At 44.9% G+C, this 23,074-nt stretch overlaps 1 protein-coding gene across 2 annotated transcripts in view; it reads left to right on the top strand.

The window, feature by feature from the left end:
• The window catches only part of ABCB7 (ATP binding cassette subfamily B member 7), a 177,075-nt gene that overhangs the window by 127,032 nt on the left and 26,969 nt on the right, over positions 1-23,074 (top strand). For both annotated transcript variants that reach the window (XM_033945786.1, XM_033945784.1), the window contains 3 exons: positions 9,461-9,590; positions 10,380-10,551; positions 15,782-15,885. In XM_033945786.1, the coding sequence (XP_033801677.1) occupies positions 9,461-9,590; positions 10,380-10,551; positions 15,782-15,885 (406 nt within the window). The remainder of the gene's footprint in view (positions 1-9,460; positions 9,591-10,379; positions 10,552-15,781; positions 15,886-23,074) is intronic.

Below are 23,074 nucleotides of genomic sequence, written 5' to 3'. Positions count from 1 at the left end.
CAGGGGAGATATGATTCAGACGTTCAAATACTTAAAGGGTATTAACGTAGAACAAAATCTTTTCCAGAGAAAGGAAAATGGTAAAACCAGAGGACATAATTTGAGGTTGAGGGGTGGTAGATTCAGGGGCAATGTTAGGAAATTCTACTTTACGGAGAGGGTGGTGGATGCCTGGAATGCGCTCCCGAGAGAGGTGGTGGAGAGTAAAACTGTGACTGAGTTCAAAGAAGCGTGGGATGAACACAGAAGATTTAGAATCAGAAAATAATATTAAATATTGAACTAAGGCCAGTTACTGGGCAGACTTGCACAGTCTGTGTCTGTGTATGGCCGTTTGGTGGAGGATGGGCAGGGCTTCAATGGCTGGGAGGGGGGAGATGGGCTGGAGTAAGTCTTAACAGAGATTTCGGCAGGTGGAACCCAAGCATAGTACCGGGTAAAGCTTTGGATTCTTGCCCAGAAATAGCTAAGAAGAAAAAAAAAAAAAAATTTAAATTGAATCAGGTTGGGCAGACTGGATGGACCATTCGGGTCTTTATCTGCCATCATCTACTATGTTACTATGTCTCAGAGTGCTGGTCCATGTGGATCTTCTCATTCAAGGATTGGTCCCTTTAAAGAATCTGGAACACTTTGGGCTTACTGCATGGGTCTTGAGTGGCTGTCCTGATGAGCAAGGGTTACTTGGGATGTGGTCATTGCCACTCTGCATAGAGCTAAGAAGCCATTGACGGAGGCAGCCTGTGTTAAGGCCTAGAAGTTCTTTCAGCACTGGTGTGCTTTGGATGATATCGAGCCCTTATGAGCTCTGATTTCGGTAGTCCTGGACTTTTTGCAGGAGGGACTTCAGAAGGATCTGTCAGTTGGATTGCTGAAAGTGCAGATAGCAAGCCTTTCCTGTTTCCAAGCTCAGGGGGAAAGAGGCTGTCTGGCCTCTCACCTAGATGTCACCGGTTCATTAAAGGGGCACTTCGGTTACATCCTCCAGTGGGTTTCCCATTCCTGTCCTGGAATCTTAACACTGTATTGCAAGGTCTCAGTAGAGTTATGCATGAACCCTTACGGGAGGTTTCCCTTATGGATCTTACAGTGAAAATGGTTGTTTCTGGTAGTGATTACGTCAACGAAACAAGTTTCTGAGTTACAAGCTCTGTCCTGCAGGGAACCTTTCCTTACGTTTACAGAAGTAGGGCTTTCCTTACACATGATTCCGTTATTTTACCAAAAGTAGTCTCTGCCTTCCATGTCAATCAGGAAGTCCATTTTGCTTTTCATCCTACAGAATCAAAGATAAAGGATAAAGCATTGCATTTGCTGAAAGTTACCAATGAGTTTCACGTATTAGATCACCTTTTTGTTCTGACCAGTCATGCTAAGGGAGGCCAGTGTCTAAGGCCTCAATTTTTGGATGGATTAAAATAGAAGTTACCTCAATATATGTGGGCTGTGGTAAGCAGCTGCCGATTGCATTGAAAGCGTACTCCACCAGAGGAGTTCCTACCTCATGGGCAGAGACTCAGGCGGTTTTGCCCGAGGAAATCTGGAGAGCAACTATGGTCATACCTTCACCAGGTTCTAAAGAGTAGATGACGCCACTTTCAGGTCCTCCGTTTTGAAGGCAAGCTCAGTGGGCCCACCCTAGACTTCAGGGGACTGCTTTGGAATGTCCCTAGCATTTAGGAATACTAGACACATTACACTAGAAAGAAAGATTAGATTCTTATCTCAATAATCTTCTTTTCTGTAGATTTGTCTAGTAGTCCTAAAGCCCCGTCCTTTAAATGGGCTTTGTCTGCTTTCTGCCTTAGGATCAGTCTGGATTTGAAGACTTCTCTGCCTCTCAGATAAGCTGGGAAATAAAACACGCAAGAAAGTAAAATCTGGTCTAAGTCTCTGCTTGTTAGCAGGACATGCAAATAGCTACAAGCTCTATTTGATATTAGTGCTGGTTTCATATAGTTTTGGTATCTGTTTTGATCAGTTACTTGAATGTTATAATAATTGATATGCTTGTTACAAAGCAGAATAGAATTGTGTGAGATTTTTTTTCTCCATTTCCTTCCTTCCAGTTATGTCTGCCATTACAGTGCTGCTTGATTGCTTTTGTACAAACTGAGGGGGCAGGAGCATCTTCCTGGGAATGAGGCAGATGACTGACAGCATTCTGGAAGCAACTTACGGACTCTGATACATAACCCTAGTATTCAGGACTACTAGACACATCTATAAGAGAGAGGATTTTCGAGGTTAGAACCTAATCATTTGATATCATCTGCAAAGGGGCAAATCTTACCTGAGAGCCCTTCAGCAATATTGCTTACTAAAATGTTAAAAATAACAGGCCCAAGAACCAAACCTTGAGGCACACCACTGGTAACATCCTCTTCCTCAAAGCGATCTCCATTGACCACTACCCTCTGTCGACCTCCACTCAATCAGTTCCTTTCACTTTGGGGCCCATACTGAAGGCACTCAGTTTATTTATTACATGCCTGTGTGGAACATTGTCAAAGGCTTTGCTAAAGTCTAAATATACCACATCTAGCGCTCTTCCTCTATCCAGTTCTCTGGTCACCCAGTCAAATAAATTGATCAGATTTGTTTGACAGGGCCTGCCTTTAGTGAATCCATGTTGCCTTGGGTCCTGTAATCCACTAGACTCCAGAAACATCACTATTCTCTGTTGCAAAAGCATTTCCATTAATTTACTTACCGCAGAAGTCAGACTTACTGGCCTGTAGTTCCCTACTTCTTCCTTAGGGGAAAGGAATGGGACTTGTATACTGCTTTTTTGTGGCTATACATTCAAAGCAGTTTACATATATACAGGTATTTATTTTGTACCTGGGGCAATGGAGGATTAAGTAACTTGCCCCGGGTCACAAGGAGCAGCACTGGAATTTTATCCCACAACCTCAGGGACTGCTTTGTGGAGCAGCTAGTTCAGGAACTGACAAGAGGTGAATCAGTTCTAGATCTAGTTCGTGGTGGAGCACATGAATTGTTGAGGGAGGTAATGGTGCTGGGGCTACTTGATAACAGTGATCATAAACTGATCAGATCTGATATAATCCCTGAAATAAGTTTACACAGGAAATCCAATACAACAGCACTTAACTTTTAAAAAAGGAGACAGATAACACGAGGAGAATGGTAAAAAAAAGAAACTTAAAGGTGCAGCTGCAAAGGTCAAAAATATACATCAGGCTTGGATGTTATTTAAAAATTCCATCCTGGAAACCCAGACAAGATATATTCCATATATTAAAAAACGAGGAAGGAAGACCAAACGGCAGCCAGTGTGGTTAATGAGTGAGGTGAAGGAAGGTATCAGAGCTAAAAGAGAATCCTTCAGAAAGTGGAAGAAGGGTCTAACTGAAAATAATTGAAAACAACACATTGAATGTCAAGTCAAATGCAAGGTGCTAATAAGGAAGGTGAAGAGAGATCTTGAAAAGACAATTGTGCTGGAAGCAAAAACACACAGTAAAACATTTTTAGGTATATTAATAGTAAGAAGCCAGGAAGAGAATTGGTTGGACCACATAACAGTCGAGGGATGAAAGAGACTCTCAGGGAAGATAAGGCCATAGGGGAGAGATTAAATTAATTATTTGCCTTGGTCTTCACGGAGGAAGATGTGGGGGAGTTACCGGTGCCAGAAATTGTATTCAGGTCTGATGAATCTTGCAAATCTCTAACACTGGATGATGTAATGGGTCAGTTTGACAAACTGAACAGTAGCAAATAGTCTGGACCAGATGGTATTCATCCCAGAATTGAAAAATTGAATTTGCAGAGCTATTTGTAATTTTTCTTTAAAAACCAGCGTAGTAGTGGAAGACTGGAGGGTGACCAACATTACACTGATTTTTAAAAAGGGTTCCAGAGGCGATCCGGGAAATTATAGACGTCGGTGCCGGGCAAAATGGTAGAGAATATTATAAAGAACAAAATGAAGACAGAACATATGCGTAAGCATGAATTAATGAGAGAAAGCCGACATGGTTTTACTCAAGGGAAATCTTGCCTCACCAATGTACTGCATTTAATTCAAGGGGTGAATGAACATGTGGATAAAGGTAATATTGTTTATTTGATATTGTTTATTTGGATCTTCAAAAGGCATTTGACAAAGTACCTCATGAAAGACTTCTGAGGAAATTAGAAAGTTATGGGATAGGGGGTAATGTCCTTTTATGGATTGAGAACTGGTTGAAAGGTAGAAAACAGAGAGTGGATTTAAATGGTCAATATTCTCAATGGAGAAGAGTAAATAGTGGGGTTCTCATATAACTAAACCAAAAGTGTGAATCAAATAACGAAAGCAAGGAGAATTTTAAAATCTAACGAACAAAACTTACTGTCTATTCCCTCACTGAAAATTATTAACACGAGACGACAATTTATTTTTCATGTACAGCACCACAGACTTGGAATGCCCTCCCTATTTCTTTAAGGAAGGAGAAGGAATTTGGGAAATTTAAAAGTAACTTAAAAACTTTCCTTTTTAAAGATGCCTTTGCAACCTAATTTTATTATCTTATTACTCCACCTTACTTTATTATACCTTTTTTATTTATTGCCCTCTTGTATTTTCCCTTAATATTTCTTCTTTACTTTATGAATTGTATTTCATCCCTCCTTACCTGATGTTTAGAATATGTTAAACTGAGTGCAACTTAGTCTTATTCAAGTATTTTATGTATTGTATTGTCCCCTAACAAATGTAAATTTGAATGTGTACATCGCTTAGAAGTTTGATTAAGCGATTAATCAAGTCACCTAATAAATTTGAAACTTGAATGCTGTTGAAGGAAGGAAAAGCCTCAGATAAATTACTCGGGATAAATTATTTCATCAACATAAAAACCTCCTTCATTTTAATGTCAGTAAACAATTCAAAACTATTAGTAGCAATTATTCACAGTTGGTAGCAGTTAGCTATTAATAGCATTTGATACAATCCTACACTTAGTAGATAGAGTTAAACTGTTATGGCAATGACTCCTGCCCCAACCAACAATGGCCAAGTGTTTCACCTCGCTGCTGCCTCAGGAAAAGGGAGGGTGAAGCCTGCAGAAAACATAATAATTTGCCATTAATTACTGGACAAGAAGAACTGCAACGTAGACCATCGCGTTTTCACTTACTTTCACTTCAGCACTACCGTGCTCATAACGCCTACGCCAAGAGGGTTGCATGGCATCTAACTTTTCAATCCCACTGAGGTTTTTGTTTGAGCAATTTATTATGAAGAATGGGTTTTGTGCATGTCTGTGGTTTTTCAAATTATATGTGTATTTGGAAGGGGATTTGCTTTTGTGTCAAAATCTCCCTTCGACATGCGGGGAAACACCATTACACTGTAATTTCTGATGGTGGAGAATCAGTGCCATTAGTGGTGGGTTGGGCTTTAGAACAAACGTCAAATGCCATGCAACCCTCTTGGCATGGGTGTAATGAGCACAGTAGTGCCAAAGTGAAAGTAAGTGTAAACGCGAAGTTCTATGTTGCAGTTTTTCTTGGCCAGTAAGTAATGGCAAACTATTATGTTTTCTGCAGGCTTCACCCTCCCTTTTCCTGAGGCAGCCACAAGGCAAAATGCTTGGCTGTCATCAGTTGAGGCGGGAGCCATTGCCATAACATTCTGAAGATAAGTTTAACGTTATCTACTAACTGTGAATAACTGCTACTAACAGTTTTGAATTGTATACTGACATTAAAATGAAGGAGGTTTTTATGTCAATGAAGTTACTTACTCTCTCCAGTTAGAGAAGGGTTCTTCCCTAATGGCGATCTGAGGCTTTTCCGTCCTTCAACAGCATTGTAGATTATCACCTTGTTTTCATTATTTGATTTACATCTTTGGTTTAGGTATATGAGAATTCTAGCTGTGTAGGTGGTTTATATAGTAAATAGTGGAGTTCCCCAGGGGTCTATGCTGGGACTGCTTTTTAACATATTTATCAATGATTTAGAGATGGGAATAACTAGTGAGATAATTAAATTTACTTATGACAACGTTGTTCAAAGTTGTTAAGAGCATTGTGAAAAATTGCAAGAGGACCTTGTGAGAAAGGAAGACTAGATGTCAAAATGGCTGATGATGTTTAATGTGAGCAAGTACAAAATAATGCATGTAGGAAAAAGGAACCCGAACTATAGCTATGTGATGCTGGGTTCTGTGTTAGGAGTCACTGCCCAGGAAAAGGATCTACAGTCTTGATAAAATTAGGACACCCCATGAAATATTCAGTTCTTTCTTAAGAAATGTTCGCATAGCGATGTCGAATCTTTTTTATTATTTATCTCTGGAAAAGAAAGTGATGTAATTGCAGGAAAACAACAAAATTTTCCTTGATTTACTCATGAAATAAAAGATATCCACAAAAATGTATATTCTAACTGAGGAATAAATTAGGACACCCCCACACATCCTCTCACTTAAAGTGGCTCAAATCAAATCAGGTGTACATGATTAGAACATCGTTACTCACATTTTGAAGGCAGTTTGCCCTACTTAATTAAACCTCAGACATTTAGTTTGGTGTGCTCATGACTGCTGCGGTGAGAGTGAACACCATGGTGAGATCAAAAGAGCTGTCTAAGGCCTTCAGAAAGAAGATTGTAGCAGCTTATAAATCTGGTAAGGGATTTAAAAACATCTCAAAATAATTTGTCATTAGCCGTTCCACGGTCTGGAAAATAGTGTACAAATGGAGGACTTTCCAAACAACTGCCAACATGCCCATGCCTGGCCCTTCAAATAAGTTGGCCCCCAAAGCAGACCACAAGATACTAAAAGAAGTTTCCAAAAACCATAAAATGTCATCACGGGACCTACAGCAGGCTCTTGCTACTGTTCATGTGAAAGTGTATGCCTCTACAATCAGAAAGAGACTGCACAAATTTAACTTGCATGGGAGGTGGGCATGGAGGACACCTTTGGTCTCTAAGAGGAAAATCAAGGCCAGACTGAAGTTTGCTTGAGAGAACGTAGACAAACACCAGGACTTCTGGAATAGTGTTCTATGGACAGATTAGTCTAAAATTGATTTGTACACCAAATACAGCATTCCAGGAAAAGAACCTCATACCAATTGTGAAGTATGGAGGTGGAAATGTTTTGGTTTGGGGATGCTTTGCTGCAGCAGGACCTGGCCAGCTCACCATCATAGAATCCACCATGAATTCTACAGTGTACCAGAGGGTGCTTGAGGAATATGTGAGACCATCTGTAAGAAAATTGAAGCGGAACTGAACCCTGCAACACGACAATGACCCATAACATGCTAGTAAATCCACCAAGGACTGGCTGAGTCCTGAAGTGGCCAAGTCAAATCCCTGAGATCTTAATCCCATTGAAATGCTGTGAGTTGATTTGAAACAGGCTGTACATGCAAGAAATCCCTCAAACCATCTCACAGCTGAAAGAATTCTGCATTGAGGAGTGGGCCAAACTTTCTTCAGACTGAAGTCAAAGACTTGGTAGATGGCTACAAGAAGCGTCTCGCTGCAGTTATTTCAGCCAAAGGGGGTAACACTAGCTATTAGGGTGTCCTAATTTATTCCTCAGTTAGAATACACATTTTTGTGAATATGTTTTCTTTCATGAGTAAATCAAGGGAAAGTTTTGTTGTTTACCTGCAATTACATTACTTTCTTTTCCAGAGATAAATTTAAAAAAAAAAAGATTTGCCAGTGATATGTGAACATTTTTTAAGAAAGAACTGAATATTTCATGGGGTGTCCTAATTTTTTCACATGATAATAGGTGTCATTGTTGAGGATACGTTGAAACCTTCAGATCAATTGTGCAGCAGCTGCTAAGAAAGCAAATAGAATATTAGGAATTATCAGGAAAGGAAGGGAAAACAAAGATGAAAATGTTATAATGCCTTTATCGCTCTATAGTACGGCCGCACCTTGAATACTGTGTGGAGCTCTGGTCACCATATCTCAAAAAAGATATAACGGAATTAGAAAAGGTACGGAGAACAGCAACAAAAATGATAAAAGGGATGGGATGACTTATGAGGAAAGGCTAAAGCGGCTAGGGCTCTTCAGCTTGGAGAAGAGACTGCTCAGGGGATAATATAATAGAGATCTATAAAATAATTAGTGGTGTAGAAAGAGTAAATGTGAATCACTTATTCACTCTTTCCGAAAATACTAGGTCTAGGGGATATGCAATGAAGCTAATAAGTAGTAGATTTAAAACAAACTGGAGAAAATATTTCTTCACACAATGTGTAATTAAACTTTGGAATTCGTTGCTGGAGAATGTGGTGAAATCAGTTAGCTTAGCGGGGTTTAAAAAAGGTTTGGCTAATTTCTTAAAAGAAGTCCATAGGCCATTATTGAGATGGCTTGGGGAAATCTGCTTTACTACTTGGGACCTGGGTTGGCCACTGTTGGAAATGGGATACTGAGCTTGATGGACCTTCAGTCTGTTTCAAATGGCAATTCTTATGCTGAGGCAGCATCTCTACCACTAGGCCACTCCTCACCTCCACTTTTGTAGAGAAGGACCACATCTGCCCTTCAGTCCTCCATTACCACCCCCGACTCTAGAAAAGCATTGAAAAGGTCAGTCAACAGAGCAGCCAGAACTTTTCTAGGTTCCTTCAGTACCCTTGGATGTACACCATCCGGCCCCATCACTTTGTCCACCTTTAGCTATGAGGGTCTACTACACCTCCCAACTCTATTTACATTTGTCTTCTGAAGGGACATGTCTTGCAGTTTTCCTTATGCTATGTTTGAAACTGTAAGAAAACCAGACCCTGTTTGTTTTTCCTTCTCTGAAATAGTGCAAGGCCATTTTTATGTTTGAAAAGATGTGTGTTATCTTGTTGTGAAGTGAATTCAATTGTTTTCATAGCTGTATTTGCAAGCAGCTTTAGATAAGAGGCTCTGCTGACCAAGGCACCCTTTGGACTTCAGTCTTTAGATAGAAAGATGATGGTTATTTCTTTTAAAGTTTCATGTGACCTGTGTCCATATATGGTTTGCATTTACGTCACATGCTGACACATGCTGACAACACTGATTCATGTAAAATGATATAAAAGGGATGTAAAGCTGACAATAAAGCGGACATGTTTGGAAGATGATTTCTTGTCTTTAAGATATGTCCCCAGATGCATCTGTCTTGCAAATGACAGACAGAGAGAAAGTATGGGGCAGGAATTGGGACCTAATCCTTTTCATCTTCTAAGGGCCTGCTCCTGGCACTTCATCTGTGAACACAGAACAGATTTTTTTTTTTTTTTAGTATGCACAGTAAAAGGGGGGGGGGGAACAGGACAAAAATACACCTTTTGATGGCACACCTTTATTGGGTTTTTTTTAAATGGCAAGTGATATATTGACAGGCATTTTAGTTTGCTTTTCTTGAACAGCATTTTTAATTTCTGCACTGCTCTCTAAACTAAACTGTTTTCTTAAATTTTAGTAAAAGCACACTTGTGAGGTTGTTGTTTCGCTTCTATGAACCTCAGAAAGGACACATATATGTGGCTGGTCAGAACATACAAGACGTCAGCTTGGAAAGCCTCAGGAAGTTCATTGGGGTTGTCCCTCAGGTATTGCATCTTTCTTCATTTCCAAGACTCTCTTCCTTAATTTTTTACCTAGTCGGTCATTTTTCTGCTTCTACTGCATTTGTGCTCTAAGTAGCTTAAAACATTGTTTAGGAAAACAGTGCTTTTAGATGCGTTATTGGGAGTTAAATAGCTTTCAGCATACAAATGCTCACAGGCCCATAAAGTGGCCAGTAAACATTGGGCAAGAGCATAATCAATTGATGGTCAAAGAAAAAACTGTACTCTAAAAATCATAGCCATCACACATGTAAACATCCAAGACTATAAAAAATAAAAAAAAGTGGAAGATGCATTTCCTAAGAGACGCTGCAGGGGCTACCTGGGTAGAATTATGCCTGCTTCTTAAGTCCAATCTGAGCAGATAAACTGGTAAATTTTATTAAAAATGTTAAACAGTTGAATTTGCAAGCTGGTTTTAAATGTACATCGTAGCAGTGTAAAGCCAGATTTGGGGTTGCAGGCCTGCATACAGTGTGACTTTATTATCCTATTGCATATTGATATACAAGCAGTACAGATGGATAAAACTAACCAAGAGATTATATTTATTTATAAGGATTTATCACCTTTTTGAAGAAACTCACCCAATAAAGTACAGATATTCAGATGACTATACACATTGCAGTAATCTGAAGTAACAGGTAGCTCAGACTTCTGTATGTTGTAGCCAGTGATTTTTTTAAAAATATGGTTTATCCTTCGGTTGGAAGAGGAATAGCATGCACAACAGCAGTATTTAATGACAATAATAATCTTTATTTATTGTAGGATTCAGTCCTTTTTCATAATACCATATATTATAATCTTTTATATGGGAATATCCATGCATCCTCAGAAGAGATATATCAAGTGGCGAAGCTCGCAGGCCTTCATGATGCCATCCTACGAATGCCTCATGGGTATAATACACAGGTTGGGGAGCGAGGACTCAAACTGTCAGGTACGATAACAAAAAAACAAATCTTTTGAAAAACTAGGGTGGCTGTAAGTTGCAATTCTTTTCTATAGACATGGAATATGCATCGATTCCTAAACTTGTTGCACAGTGCACTTGTCAATACAGAACATCTAAATTTTTAGAATTTTCATTGGCCAAAATTAATAAAAACTTCAGTTCTGCTTGAAATTTTATTTCCATGTTCTTTGAGAAAACCAGAAAGTATTGTGGTGGTCACAAATCTCTATGTTTTGTATGGTTTTTATATTCCTATACCCTACTTTGCTACTGATTACTTAGGAAGGAATATAATCTACAGTGAGCATTCATTAGGGTCCTAGTAAATCAAAGCTGACCCTGTGAAATAGGAGGGCACTGAAAAAATGTGTGTTGGTTTTTTTGGCTTTATTAACTTCAGAGATGAAGCTAGAGTCCAGCAGACGTCTCTTAGTTCACCATGATCTGGATTAGGCTCTGGAGCTTTCCCACCTCCTCTTGTGACTGATTGGTCCTGTTTCTGTGCTCTAAACCAGTGGTTCCCAACCCTCTCCTGGAGGACCACCAGGCCAGTTGGGTTTTCAGGATAGCCCTAATGAATATACATGAGAGAGATCTGCATATAATGGAGGTGCTAGGCATGCAAATCTGCTCCATGCATATTCATTAGGGCTATCCTGAAAACCTGACTGGCCTGGTGATCCTCTAGGACAGGGTTGGAAACCTCTGCTCTAAACAGTCAGCAAAGGGGCAGGGGGAAGGAGGGGGAGGGTAACCTGCAGTTTTTTTACATGCTGCTGATGTGATTTACACAGTTTGATGGTAGGAGGACGAAGAGGGGAGAGCGAGAAGAAAGTAAGAGCAGGAAAGTGGAGCGACCGATGAAGGTCTGGAACAATTACTTATGGTCACTTATGGGGAATTTAGGAGACACCTAAAAACATATCTGTTCCTGAAGTATTTAGCTAACTAATCTCTACTATCTTATTCCACAATAACTGATCTCTAGAGTTGTTAATCACTAGCTTTTAACTTTGTTAACTCTACTCAGTTTGTAGCACCTTTTAATCATTGTAAACCACATAGAACTTCACGGTCTTGTAGTATATAAACTATTATTATTATTAAGATCTGCAGAGGAAAAATTAAGGCTTTGCTTAGAGGAGAGAGGGAGGAAGGACAGCACAAGCTGTAAGTGAGGTAGGAAAGCAGTAGAGACTGAACATTAGGAACACACTTTGGGTGTCACTGTCTCCCATCACCCCCAGATGGGACCGTCTTGTTGCAGGGAAACAAGCTTAGAACTCCCATTGATTCTGCATTATGGTGAGTTGTATTAATATATTGTATATATTACACTCTTAAATAATAAAATGCTAGCTGCGCATGCGCACTTGCCTCGCATGTTCCCTGATCCTTTTCTGTCAGGATGTGGCAAGACAAGTGCGCATGCGCGCCCTTCCCTGCTCTCCACCTCACAATGCACACCGCACCACGCCGCCCCTTCACAACGGCTGCCACAAGCATCACCGCCGAGCGCACCCGAGGGCAGAAGCATCCCACGCGCACGGTGGACGGAGCACGAGGACGGCCGCCCGACCGCAAACTAAATTCAAGCTCCTGCTGCGACTCTGCCCCCGAGGACAGCACCCTTCATTGACTGCCGGTGACCTGTTCAACTACTCTCTACAAACATTCCCGCGGTCCCGACTCCAGCAGCACTGTACACACGCTGCTTCGGGGCCTTCTACTGCCCTGATTTACTCTGGCACAGAAGCAGAGCAAATCAGGGCAGTAGAAGGCCCCGAAGCAGCGTGTGTACAGTGCTGCAGACGCTGCTGGTGTAGCAGGTTTGTTGGGACCGCAGGAAGGGAAGGGGGGGGGCGGAAAGGGACTAAGGGAGCCAACCAGACCACGGGAAGGAAAAGGGGGGGGTAGGGGAAATGCTGCTGCTGCACAGGAAAGTAGTGTGGGGGGAGGGAAATGGAGAGGGAGAATGCTGGTAATATACATAAAAAAAAAAAAACTTACTCTGTGAAACTTCAGTTATTACAAAAAAAAAAAAAAAAAATAGGTGACATATGACACCTCCATATACAAACAAAGAGAGACACACACAGGGAAAAAAACCCCTTAAAGGCATGGAGCAATAGAGAAAGATTGAAAGAAAGAAAAAAAATAAAAGGAGAGAGAGACACAGAAAAAAAAAATCCACATACATCAGCCAAAGAGACAAACACCAAAACAAACACAGGGCAGGGAAGCGCCAACAAAAAAGACCAGCCTCTCAATGGGACCAGGCAGGCAGCCACGCGAAGGAGGGCAACAGAATTAAAAAAAGGTAACGTGCAGGGAGAAGCTGGGCCTGCCTGCAGGGAACACAATAAGGGAAGGGGGGGGCCCTTGGAGCAGGCTAGACCGTGGGAATGGAAGGCGGAGGGGCCAAAAGGAGCAGGCCACTTTGTGGTAAGAGTAGGGAAGGGAGTGGGGGAAAATGCTGCTACTGCTGCACAGGGACCTGGAGGGGGAGGGAAATGCGAGCAGGAAGAGGTGATGATGGACGGGGGAGGGGGGAAAGGAAGGAAGGCTTATTGCTGGACGGGGAACAGGAAGAGGTGATGATGGACACGGGGGGGGCCTACTGCTGGACAGGGGGAGCAGGAAGAGGTGCTGATGGACAGGGGGGAGGTAAAACAAAGAGAGAAGGGCTGCTGCTGGATAAGGGGAGCAGTGAAGGGGTGGTGGTGGACACAGGGGAGGTAAAAAGAAGGGAGAATGGACAGGAAAAAGCGGCTAAGGAGACAGAGAGAGAAAGAAATAAAGACAGACACACACATATATTCTAGCACCCGTTAATGTAACGGGCTATAAAGCTAGTGTAATAATAATAGAAATAAATTACATAATATAAGATGTAATAAATTATATATTAGACACTTTATTGATTATGCACTTGAATTCCCCCCCCCCCCCCCCGGTGGAAGAATTGTCTTGAATAAAACCAATCCGTGGTGTAAAAAAGATTGGAGATTGCTGCCTTAGAGTAAGGGAAGAGCTAGTTTTGGGGGGAGCGGAAGTGGGATGTAGTAATATGCTAATGAATAAACTACTGTATTTTCACGCATATAACGCACACCCGTGTAAAACGCGCACACGGGTATAGTGCGCGGGAAACCGAAATATATGTTAAAAAAATTTTTATATACCGCGCATGCTGCTTGCCGCCCCGACTCTCCTTTCCAGCCCTGCCCCGAGTTTCCTCTGGTCCCGACTCTCACTTTCCAGCCCTGCCCCGAGTCTCCTCTGGTCCCGACTCTCACATTCCAGCCCTGCCCCGAGTCTCCTCTGGTCCCCCCCCCACCCCTTGAAGTCCTTTCCCCCCCTGCCCCTAGTCTCCTCTGGTCCCCCCCACCCCTTAAAGTCCTTTCCCCCCTTGAAGGTCTGCCTGTTCCCCTTGAAGTCCTGTCCCCCCTTGAAGGTCTGCCTGTCCCCCTTGAAGTCTTGTCCCCCCTTGAAGTCTTGTCCCCCCTTGAAGGTCTGCCTGTCCCCCCTTGAAGGTCTGCCTGTCCCCCCTTGAAGGTCTGCCTGTCCCCCTTGAAGTCTTGTCCCCCCTTGAAGTCTTGTCCCACCTTGAAGTCCTGTCCCCACCCTGAAAGCCTGATGCCCCCCCCCCGACGTCCGATTCATCACCAAGAAGGACATCTCGCACCCCCACCCCGAAGGACCGCTCGCACCCCCCCAGCCTCCCCCCCCCCCGCACGGAGAAGCTGCCTACCATTATTTCCCGATGCCAGTGAGCCCTGCTGCTTCCTCTGCTGGCGGTTCCGCCCCTTCTCTGAGCCCTGCACTGCACTACTTCCTCTGCCGTGGTCCCGCCCCTTGTCTGACGTCAGAGAAAGGGCGGGACCGCCGGCAGAGGAAGCAGCGCAGCGCAGGGCTCAGAGAAGGGGCGGGGCTCACTGGCATCGGGAAACAACGGTAGGCAGCTTCTCCATGCGGAGGGGGGGGAGGCTGGGGGGTGCGAGTGGTCCTTCGGGGTGGGGGTGCGAGTGGTCTTTTGGGGTGATGAATCGGATGTCGGGGGGGAACTATAAAAAAAATTTGTACAATGCGCTCACGCATATAATGCGCATGGTTATTCTCGGTTTGTAAAATCGTGTATAACGCACGCGTTATATGCGTGAAAATACGGTATATAGTTACCTTTGCAAAGACTCAGGCATGTTGATGTTTTACTGTTTTTATTGTATTTTATTCTGTGTTTGGACGGTTGTATGTCTTATTTTGAATGCGGTGGATTAGTTATGTTTTCCTATCTGATTTATTGAATCTATCTATCTATAAAATTTCTTTTCTTAATTGTATTATACACTGATGAGATCTTTATAGTGGTATAGCAAATTTTGAATAAACCATAAACTAATTGGTACAAAGAAAGGGTTAGAAATTATGGTTGTCAACATGTTTGTATACAAATAAACTTTAGAATAGTTTAATCAATGAGTTGTACATACAAGACCTGAAATGTTTCAATAAAATATTTAATAATAAACTAGGCTACTTTGAAATACATTTGTGGCCTCAAGGTTTTGTCATCTGCAGTTCAGATACCCAGAATTTCAAGATTTGTTTTTCTTGTAATAATCCCAGTCCCCTCCAGTGCAAGACGTTGAAGTAGCCTAGCGGAAAAGATAAAGCCAACTGCACAGAAGAATAAGTTATTGAATTTCATTCCAGACATTTAATTTGTTGAGATTTAGTTTAGTTTATTGAATTTGATGTACTGCTATTAAGATTATAGCAGTTTGCAATCAATATATTATAAAATAAAAGTTAAGGAAATAAATTAATATCCAGAGAGAAGAGAAATTACATCTTCATTCAATTCAGGGAAAGAAAGGCAACAGGATTCTGCATATTCCAGCCCTTCTCAGTCTGTCCTGCCAAAAAAACAGCCATTTCACAATTAACCAAAAATACCTTCAGGTTTTTCCTAAAATGTAAATAGTAGTGATAACCTATGATCACTCTTCTAATCTTTAGAAATGTTCAAGCCTTTCAAGCAAATTTTGGTCTATGGATGAAAACCAAATGACTGAATGGTAGGAAAGCAGATGTCTTTCTGTTGTAGAATTTTGTCTGCCTTTCACATTCAGAGACTGTTGGTGATGTAGCGTGCATGCTGTGGAAATGTTTTTATTGTAAAGTGAAATTCTACCCTTATCTTCATGAGTAGGAGGAGAGAAGCAGCGGGTTGCCATTGCTCGGGCCATGCTGAAGAATCCTCCCATCATCCTTTATGATGAAGCTACATCTTCTCTAGATTCTATCACCGAGGAGGTAAATTCTGGATGTAGAAAGCAGACAATTTTATGTACCTGACTTTATAAATGGTTCCTTCATCCTTTGTTGCTACTGTTAGAGGCACAGAAGGCCAGCACTTGTTGGCAGATCATAAAGCAAGTGCTTTTACAATACCGTTCTGTCATGCTTAGACAGATCAAATCCATTGCAATCAGTCAGTGAGCAAACCTGGTTACCTGGCTTGAGATATATATATATTTATTTATTTATATTTTTAGCTCCTCTTATGAACTAATGCTATGGACTTGCTCTGAGCAATTAGTTAAAAAGCAGTGGATGAGCTTTAAGGAAGATAACATTCTTTTCATTTTAGTCCATAGACAAGTGCAAAAATCAGGCTTTCACTTTTGGGTGTGTTTGGACAAATGCATATTTGATTTGCTTTTTACTCCCAGCTTGCACAGGCTTCCTTCTGCTTCTGAAATAAAACAAAACTGGCAGACTTTAAGCTGAAAAAGAATTAGAAATCATCTCTTCAAACATTAGGTTGCCACAGTAAGGGCGCAGTCTGTTCGTACACTATGCTGAGCATTGAGAGGGAATGGCAAATGACCCTTATTTACATCCGTTTGACTACATTTGAGAGTGGTTCAAAACACTGCAATTCGACTGATTTTTGGTCTAAAAAAATGGGAGCATATTACCCCATATTATCAGAAACTTCATTGGTTGCCGATTGAGGCCAGAGTTTTGTTTAAATTTGCTTGTATTTGTTATAAATCAATCTTTGCCTTCTTTCCCATTTCTCTTTGAACCACTCAAATAAGTTCACACGTAGAGTTTGTTTGTTTAGAACATAACATAAGAACTGCCATCTCCGGATCAGACCTTCGGTCCGCGGAGGCCCAGCCAGGTGTACACCTGGCGTAATTTTAGTCACCCATATCCCTCTATGCCTCTCGTAAGGAGATGTGCATCTAGTTTGCTTTTAAATCCTAGAACGGTGGATTCCACAATAACCTCCTCTGGGAGAGCATTCCAGGTGTCCACCACTCATTGCGTGAAGCAGAACTTCCTGATATTTGTCCTGGACTTGTCCCCCCCCCTTAGCTTCAGTCCATGTCCTCTTGTCCGTGTCACATTGAACATTGTAAATAATTTTTTTCCCTCCTCTATTTTGTCGATTCCTTTCAATATTTTGAAAGTCTCGATCATATCCCCTCGCAGTCTCCTTTTCTCAAGGGAGAACAATCCCAGTCTCTTAGTCGTTCCTCGTATTCCAAGTTCTCCATACCTTTTATTAGCTTCGTTGCTCGCCTCTGCACCCTCTCCAGCAGTTTACATTCCCTTCTGTTAAATTATGTTGTTATAAAAAGTTTCTTGAGAGAACTCTCTCTTTTCAGGCTGCTAAATTGAATGTTTGGTTTGGAAAAATTATGCTAGGAGCTTCTTCCTATCTTGATTTTAGAAAATTATTGAACACAAAATTATTTGATAAATTTGTATCTTAATGCATTCTATTGTCTTTAAAAATGTTATGCATTTCCATAGCAAAGCAGCAGATGAATCCAGAGACTAGTGGGTATAGCTCACATCGACCAGCAGGTGGAGATAGAGAACTGATTAACAGTTGGCCTTAAAGGCTGGTGTTCCTTTAGTTAATTCAGTTTTGCTCTATCTCCCAGCAGGGTTGGAGCTATACTTCTAGCTCCTGGTCTCTGCCTGCTGCAGGATAGATTAAAGTGGTGTTCTGTTAGGATTCCTCTGTTGAGACTAGTTCTCTTCAGTAGGTGGGGGTGCCTGGCTGATTGGTGCCGGCTTTGGGAGGTACACCTGGGCCCTCCCAGGTCCCTGCTCCACCCTCCCCTCCGTTGGATAGAGGGGTTCCTTTCCAGGTGCAGGATATTGGCTGGCTTCTTCATTCCAGTATAAAAAAAAAAAAAAAAAAAAAATGGAGCCTTCCTGCTAGTACTGAGCCGGGCAGTGGTTAACTCGGCTTCCAGTACACTTACCAACGATTGCCTGGCGTCGGGAGTAAGCGGCGGACCGGGTGAGTGTTTTCCTTGCCTTTCTCGATTGTGGTCGCGTTTCCCGGGCGTCTTGGGGGGCGGAGTCGTCTTTCGGCGGCGTTCGCCGCGTGTGTAAAAAAAAAAAAAAAAAAAAAAACCGCGTCGGAGCTGTTTGGCAGGCCGAGGGGGGATGGCTACAGAAGTTAGTCAGCGGTGTTCGCGCTGTGGGGAGCGCCGAACACGGTCGGGTCTTTGTTCTGCCGGGTGCTTGGAAGCACAGGCAGACGACCCGTTTTTGGCGGCTTGCGAGGAGGCCATGTCCCGGGTGCGGGAGTCTTGCGCTATGTCCCCGCCGCTCGGAGCCGATGCAGGGGTGCTGCAAGACTCGGCCATGGAGGACAAGAGTGAGGCGGCGGGGGAACAGGTGAAAGCGCTGGAGGCCGGCGCGGCCCCTCCCCTCGGCTCGGAGCAGGGCGGGGGAGTCCCTCTTAGCTGGGGTGCATTTTCGCCCGAATTTGTAATGTTGCTCCATCAGGCATTTCAATTACAGCGCTCGCAGCCTACCCAGCCGGGGCTGGGGGCCGGGCGGTCCCTTGCAGTTCCCTCTACCTCTAAGGGGGGGGAGGGGACAGAGGCTAGACCCACGGCAGGGGCAACAGGATCCCCGGGGCAGTCGCAGGGGGCTAAGAAGCGCAGGCTAGTGGCTGCGGAGGCAGTGGATATTTTGCCTAGATCTCCTTTTTCCTTGCCGGAGTCTTTGGAGGAAGGGGAGCTCTTGGATTGGGACTCGGAGAGTATCCCGGGTAGGGAGGGGGATGACCCTACGGCTATCCGGTTGTTCCATAGAGAGGAGCTTTCTTCTTTTATTACAAAAGCTTTGCAGAGTTTGAACATTGCTCAGGAAGATGCCACGGGGTCCGGTAACCCCTTGATGGCAGGTACCCGTAGGCCGCCTAAGGCCTTTCCGGTCCATGAGGCCATGCAGGAGCTGATCTCGGCGCAATGGGAGGCGCCGGAGGCCAGTTTGCGGGTGGCAAGGGCCATGAGGCTCTTATATCCGGTCGTTCCGACCGAACTGGACAGGTTTAGATTGCCTAAGGTGGACGCTCTGGTGGCAGCGGTGACTAAAAGAACTACCTTGCCGGTAGAAGGGGGCGTGACACTTAAGGATGCACAGGATAGAAAGGTTGAGGCATCCCTAAAGATGTCCTTTGAAGTGGCTGCTGTTACCTTACAGGCCGCAATATGCAGTTCTTACGCGGCGAGAGCTTGTCTGCAGTGGTCACAAGGGATGACCGATAATTTGCTGGAGTCTGGAGGTTCTATCCCTTCGGAACTGGCTGATTTGGAGTCCGGCTTGGCTTATCTGGCGGACTCCTTGTATGATATTATTAGGGCGTCTGCGAAACAGATGTCTCTGTCTGTGGTTTCCCGCAGGTCCTTGTGGCTCCGTCATTGGGCGGCCGATGCAGCATCCAAGCTCCGACTGGTGAGACTCCCATTTAAAGGGGGGTTATTGTTTGGAGCAGAGTTGGATAAACTGGTAAAGGATTTTGGGGATACCAAAACGCAGCGTTTGCCGGAGGACAGGGCTAGGCCCCCGGTAAGGGCCGCATCGTCTAGGCCGCGGTTCCGGGATGTTAGGCGGGCCAGGGCTGGTAAACCTTTTTCCAGGTCTGCATCTGGCCCGTTTTCTGCTTCGAGACCTCGGTTTCAGCAGAGAAGTTCCTTTCGGACGGCGAGACCCTCTTCAGGGCAGTCAGTCCGTACCCCAGCCAGTCGCCCTCCACAATGACGGGGGCTTGGCTCCCTCCGCCCTGCCCTTAGGGGGTCGACTTTCGGCATTCCGGGCGGAGTGGGCCAAAGTCACGTCAGACCAATGGGTATTAGACATTGTTCGCGAAGGATACAAATTAGAATTCGCCGCTCCCGTCGTAGATTCTTTCTTGGTGTCCCCGTGCCGTGGTGCGGCCAAGGGAGCCGAGGTCCGCAGGACACTGCAGGGGCTGCTCGAGCTGGGGGCGGTGGTACCAGTGCCCCCGGAAGAGGTAGGCCGCGGTATTTATTCCCTGTACTTCATTGTTCCAAAGAAGGGGGGGTCCTTCAGACCAGTGCTGGATCTCAAAGGGGTCAACAGATTCCTCAGCGTGCGCCATTTCCGAATGGAAACGGTGCGCTCGGTGATTGCGGCGGTAAGACCAGGCGAGTTTCTCACGTCTCTCGATCTCAAGGAGGCGTACCTCCATATTCCGATATGGCCTCCGCACCAGCGGTATCTGCGGTTTGCGATTCTGGGCCAACATTTCCAGTTTCGGGCTATGCCCTTTGGCCTGGCGACGGCCCCCCGCACTTTTTCCAAGGTCATGGTGGTAGTAGCCGCTTTTCTACGCAAAGAAGGGATTCGGGTACACCCTTACTTGGACGATTGGTTGATACGTGCCTCATCCCGGCAGGAGAGTTGGGCGGTGACGCAGAGAGTGATCTCTCTCCTTCAGTCTTTGGGGTGGATTGTCAACTTTCCCAAGAGTGTTGTGGCCCCATCGCAGTCTTTGGTGCATCTGGGGGTACGGTTCGATACGGCTCTGGGGAAGGTGTTTCTACCCCGAGATCGGGGGGAGAAATTGCAGGCTCAAATTCGCCTCCTTCTCGGGTCACCCAGACCTCGGGTTTGGAATTATGTACAGGTGCTGGGCTCCATGGTGGCGACTCTGGAGGTAGTTCCCTGGGCCCGGTGCCACATGAGGCCCTTACAGCAGTCTCTGCTCTCTCGCTGGTCTCCAGCTTCTCTGAACTACAATGTGCGTCTCCAGTGGAGTCCTCGAGCGGCTCACAGCATGCGCTGGTGGCTCCAGGACTTGCATCTTTGGAGGGGCATGCCGTTGGCCACACCAGATTGGGTGGTAGTGACAACGGATGCCAGCCTGCAGGGCTGGGGAGCCCAGTGCATGCAGACGTCGGTGCAGGGAATTTGGTCTTCCCAGGAGGCTCAATGGCCCATAAACTTGCTGGAGTTAAGAGCGATCCGGTTAGCGCTGCGGGCGCTTCAGGCACTAGTTCACGACAGACCGACCAGGATCTTTTCGGACAGTGTCACGGCGGTCGCGTATGTCAATCGGCAGGGGGGGACCCGGAGCCCGCAGTTAGCCGAAGAGGCAAGACATTTGTTTCAATGGGCAGAGCTGCATGTTCCGCTTCTGTCGGCGGCGCACATTGCAGGGCACGAAAACGTGCAGGCAGACTTCCTCAGCAGAACTCTTCTCGATCCGGGAGAATGGGAGTTGTCGGCTCGAGCATTCGGCCTGTTAGTCCGTCGTTGGGGGTTGCCAGAGATGGATCTCATGGCCTCTTCCCGCAATGCGAAGGTGCCTCGGTTCTTCAGCCGACGCAAGGATCAGGGATCGGAGGGGGTGGACGCATTAGCTCTCCCGTGGCCTCCGAATTCCCTTCTTTATGTCTTCCCACCTTGGCCCATGATAGGGCGGGTGTTGCAACGCATCTCTCGATTTCGAGGCAGAGTAATCCTGGTGGCTCCGGATTGGCCACGGCGGCCGTGGTACGCAGATCTGATGCGGCTGTCGGTCGGCGAGCAGGTAGCGTTCCAGGTTACTCCGGACTTGCTAACTCAGGGTCCAATATTAATGGAAGATCCGGGCCGCTTTGGTCTTACGGCCTGGCTATTGAGAGGGCAAGGCTGAAAAAGAAGGGCTATTCAGAACGGGTGATTTCGACCCTGCTTAAGGCTAAGAGGATTTCAACGTCAGCCTCCTATGCGAGGGTCTGGAGAGTCTTTGAGACTTGGTGCGGAAGACACGGAATTGCGCCTTTCCATGCTTCTCTGCCGGCTATTCTTGCGTTCCTGCAGGAGGGCGTAGAGAAAGGGTTAGCATATAACTCTTTAAAGGTTCAAGTATCGGCCATTGCCTGTTACAGGGGCCGGGTGGCTCGCTTGGCTCTCGCATCACAGCCGGACGTGGTGCGTTTCCTCAAGGGGGTTCAACATATCAGGCCGCCGGTTAAGCGAATTTGTCCAACTTGGAACCTTAAGCTCGTCCTTGGGAAATTGCAGGGGGCACCGTTTGAGCCCCTGTCAGCGGCCACGTTGAAAGATGTCACTCTAAAGACAGTTTTTTTGGTAGCGATGGCTTCAGCAAGGCGAGTATCGGAGCTGCAAGCGCTTTCTTGCAGGGAACCCTTTTTGCGTTTCTCGGAGACTGGGGTGACGGTGCGGACGGTGCCGTCCTTCCTGCCTAAGGTTGTTTCGTCATTTCATGTGAACCAGAGTTTGTTCCTGCCATCCTTCAGGAAGGATGATTGGGGGAAGCGTTTTTTGTCGGTACGGCTACTGGATGTGCGCCGTATGCTTCTCCATTATTTGGAGGTGACGAATGATTTTCGCCGGTCGGACCATCTCTTTGTCGCGTTCGCGGGTAAAAACAAAGGGATGGCGGCGTCTAAAGCGTCCATTGCGCGTTGGGTCAAGGACGCTATTGCTTCGGCGTATGTGTTGTCAGGGAAGAAGGTACCGGAGCATCTTCATGCTCATTCCACTCGGGCTTTGGCTACATCTTGGGCGGAGTCCGGGGGGATGTCATTAGAGGAGATTTGCCGGGCGGCCACTTGGTCGTCAGGGAATACTTTTTCAAAGCATTATCGGTTAGATGTAGCGGCCCGTTCAGAGGCGAGTTTTGGCGCAGCAGTGCTGGCAGAGGCGGCATTGGCGTCCCACCCAGTTTGAGTTTGCTTTGCTACATCCCACTAGTCTCTGGATTCATCTGCTGCTTTGCTATGGAAGGTAAAATTATGGTCATACCTGTTAATTTTCTTTCCTTTAGAAGCAGCAGATGAATCCAGAGCCCCTCCCCATATGCACGGACTGGGTGTAGGGTGGTTAGGTCGTTAGGGTAGCCGGGGCTATAGTTGGTAAGTGTATTCTTTCATGACTGAAAAAAAAAAAAAAAAAAAAAATATGTATCAATTCAATTAAAATTAAAAAAAGAGAGAAAATATCAATGGGATTCAGAAGAGAAAGACAAATTGGTTACTGGAATGGAGTTTGTGGCTGCTCATTCTCCTTTCGGGATGCTTGGGCAAAGTGCATAACTGAATTAACTAAAGGAACACCAGCCTTTAAGGCCAACTGTTAATCAGTTCTCTATCTCCACCTGCTGGTCGATGTGAGCTATACCCACTAGTCTCTGGATTCATCTGCTGCTTCT

Source organism: Geotrypetes seraphini, chromosome 5, assembly GCF_902459505.1.
Source record: "Geotrypetes seraphini chromosome 5, aGeoSer1.1, whole genome shotgun sequence".
In the NCBI taxonomy this organism is placed as follows: domain Eukaryota; kingdom Metazoa; phylum Chordata; class Amphibia; order Gymnophiona; family Dermophiidae; genus Geotrypetes; species Geotrypetes seraphini.
The sequence above is the reverse complement of the archived record's forward strand: the minus strand, read 5'-3'. Positions and strand labels throughout refer to the sequence as shown.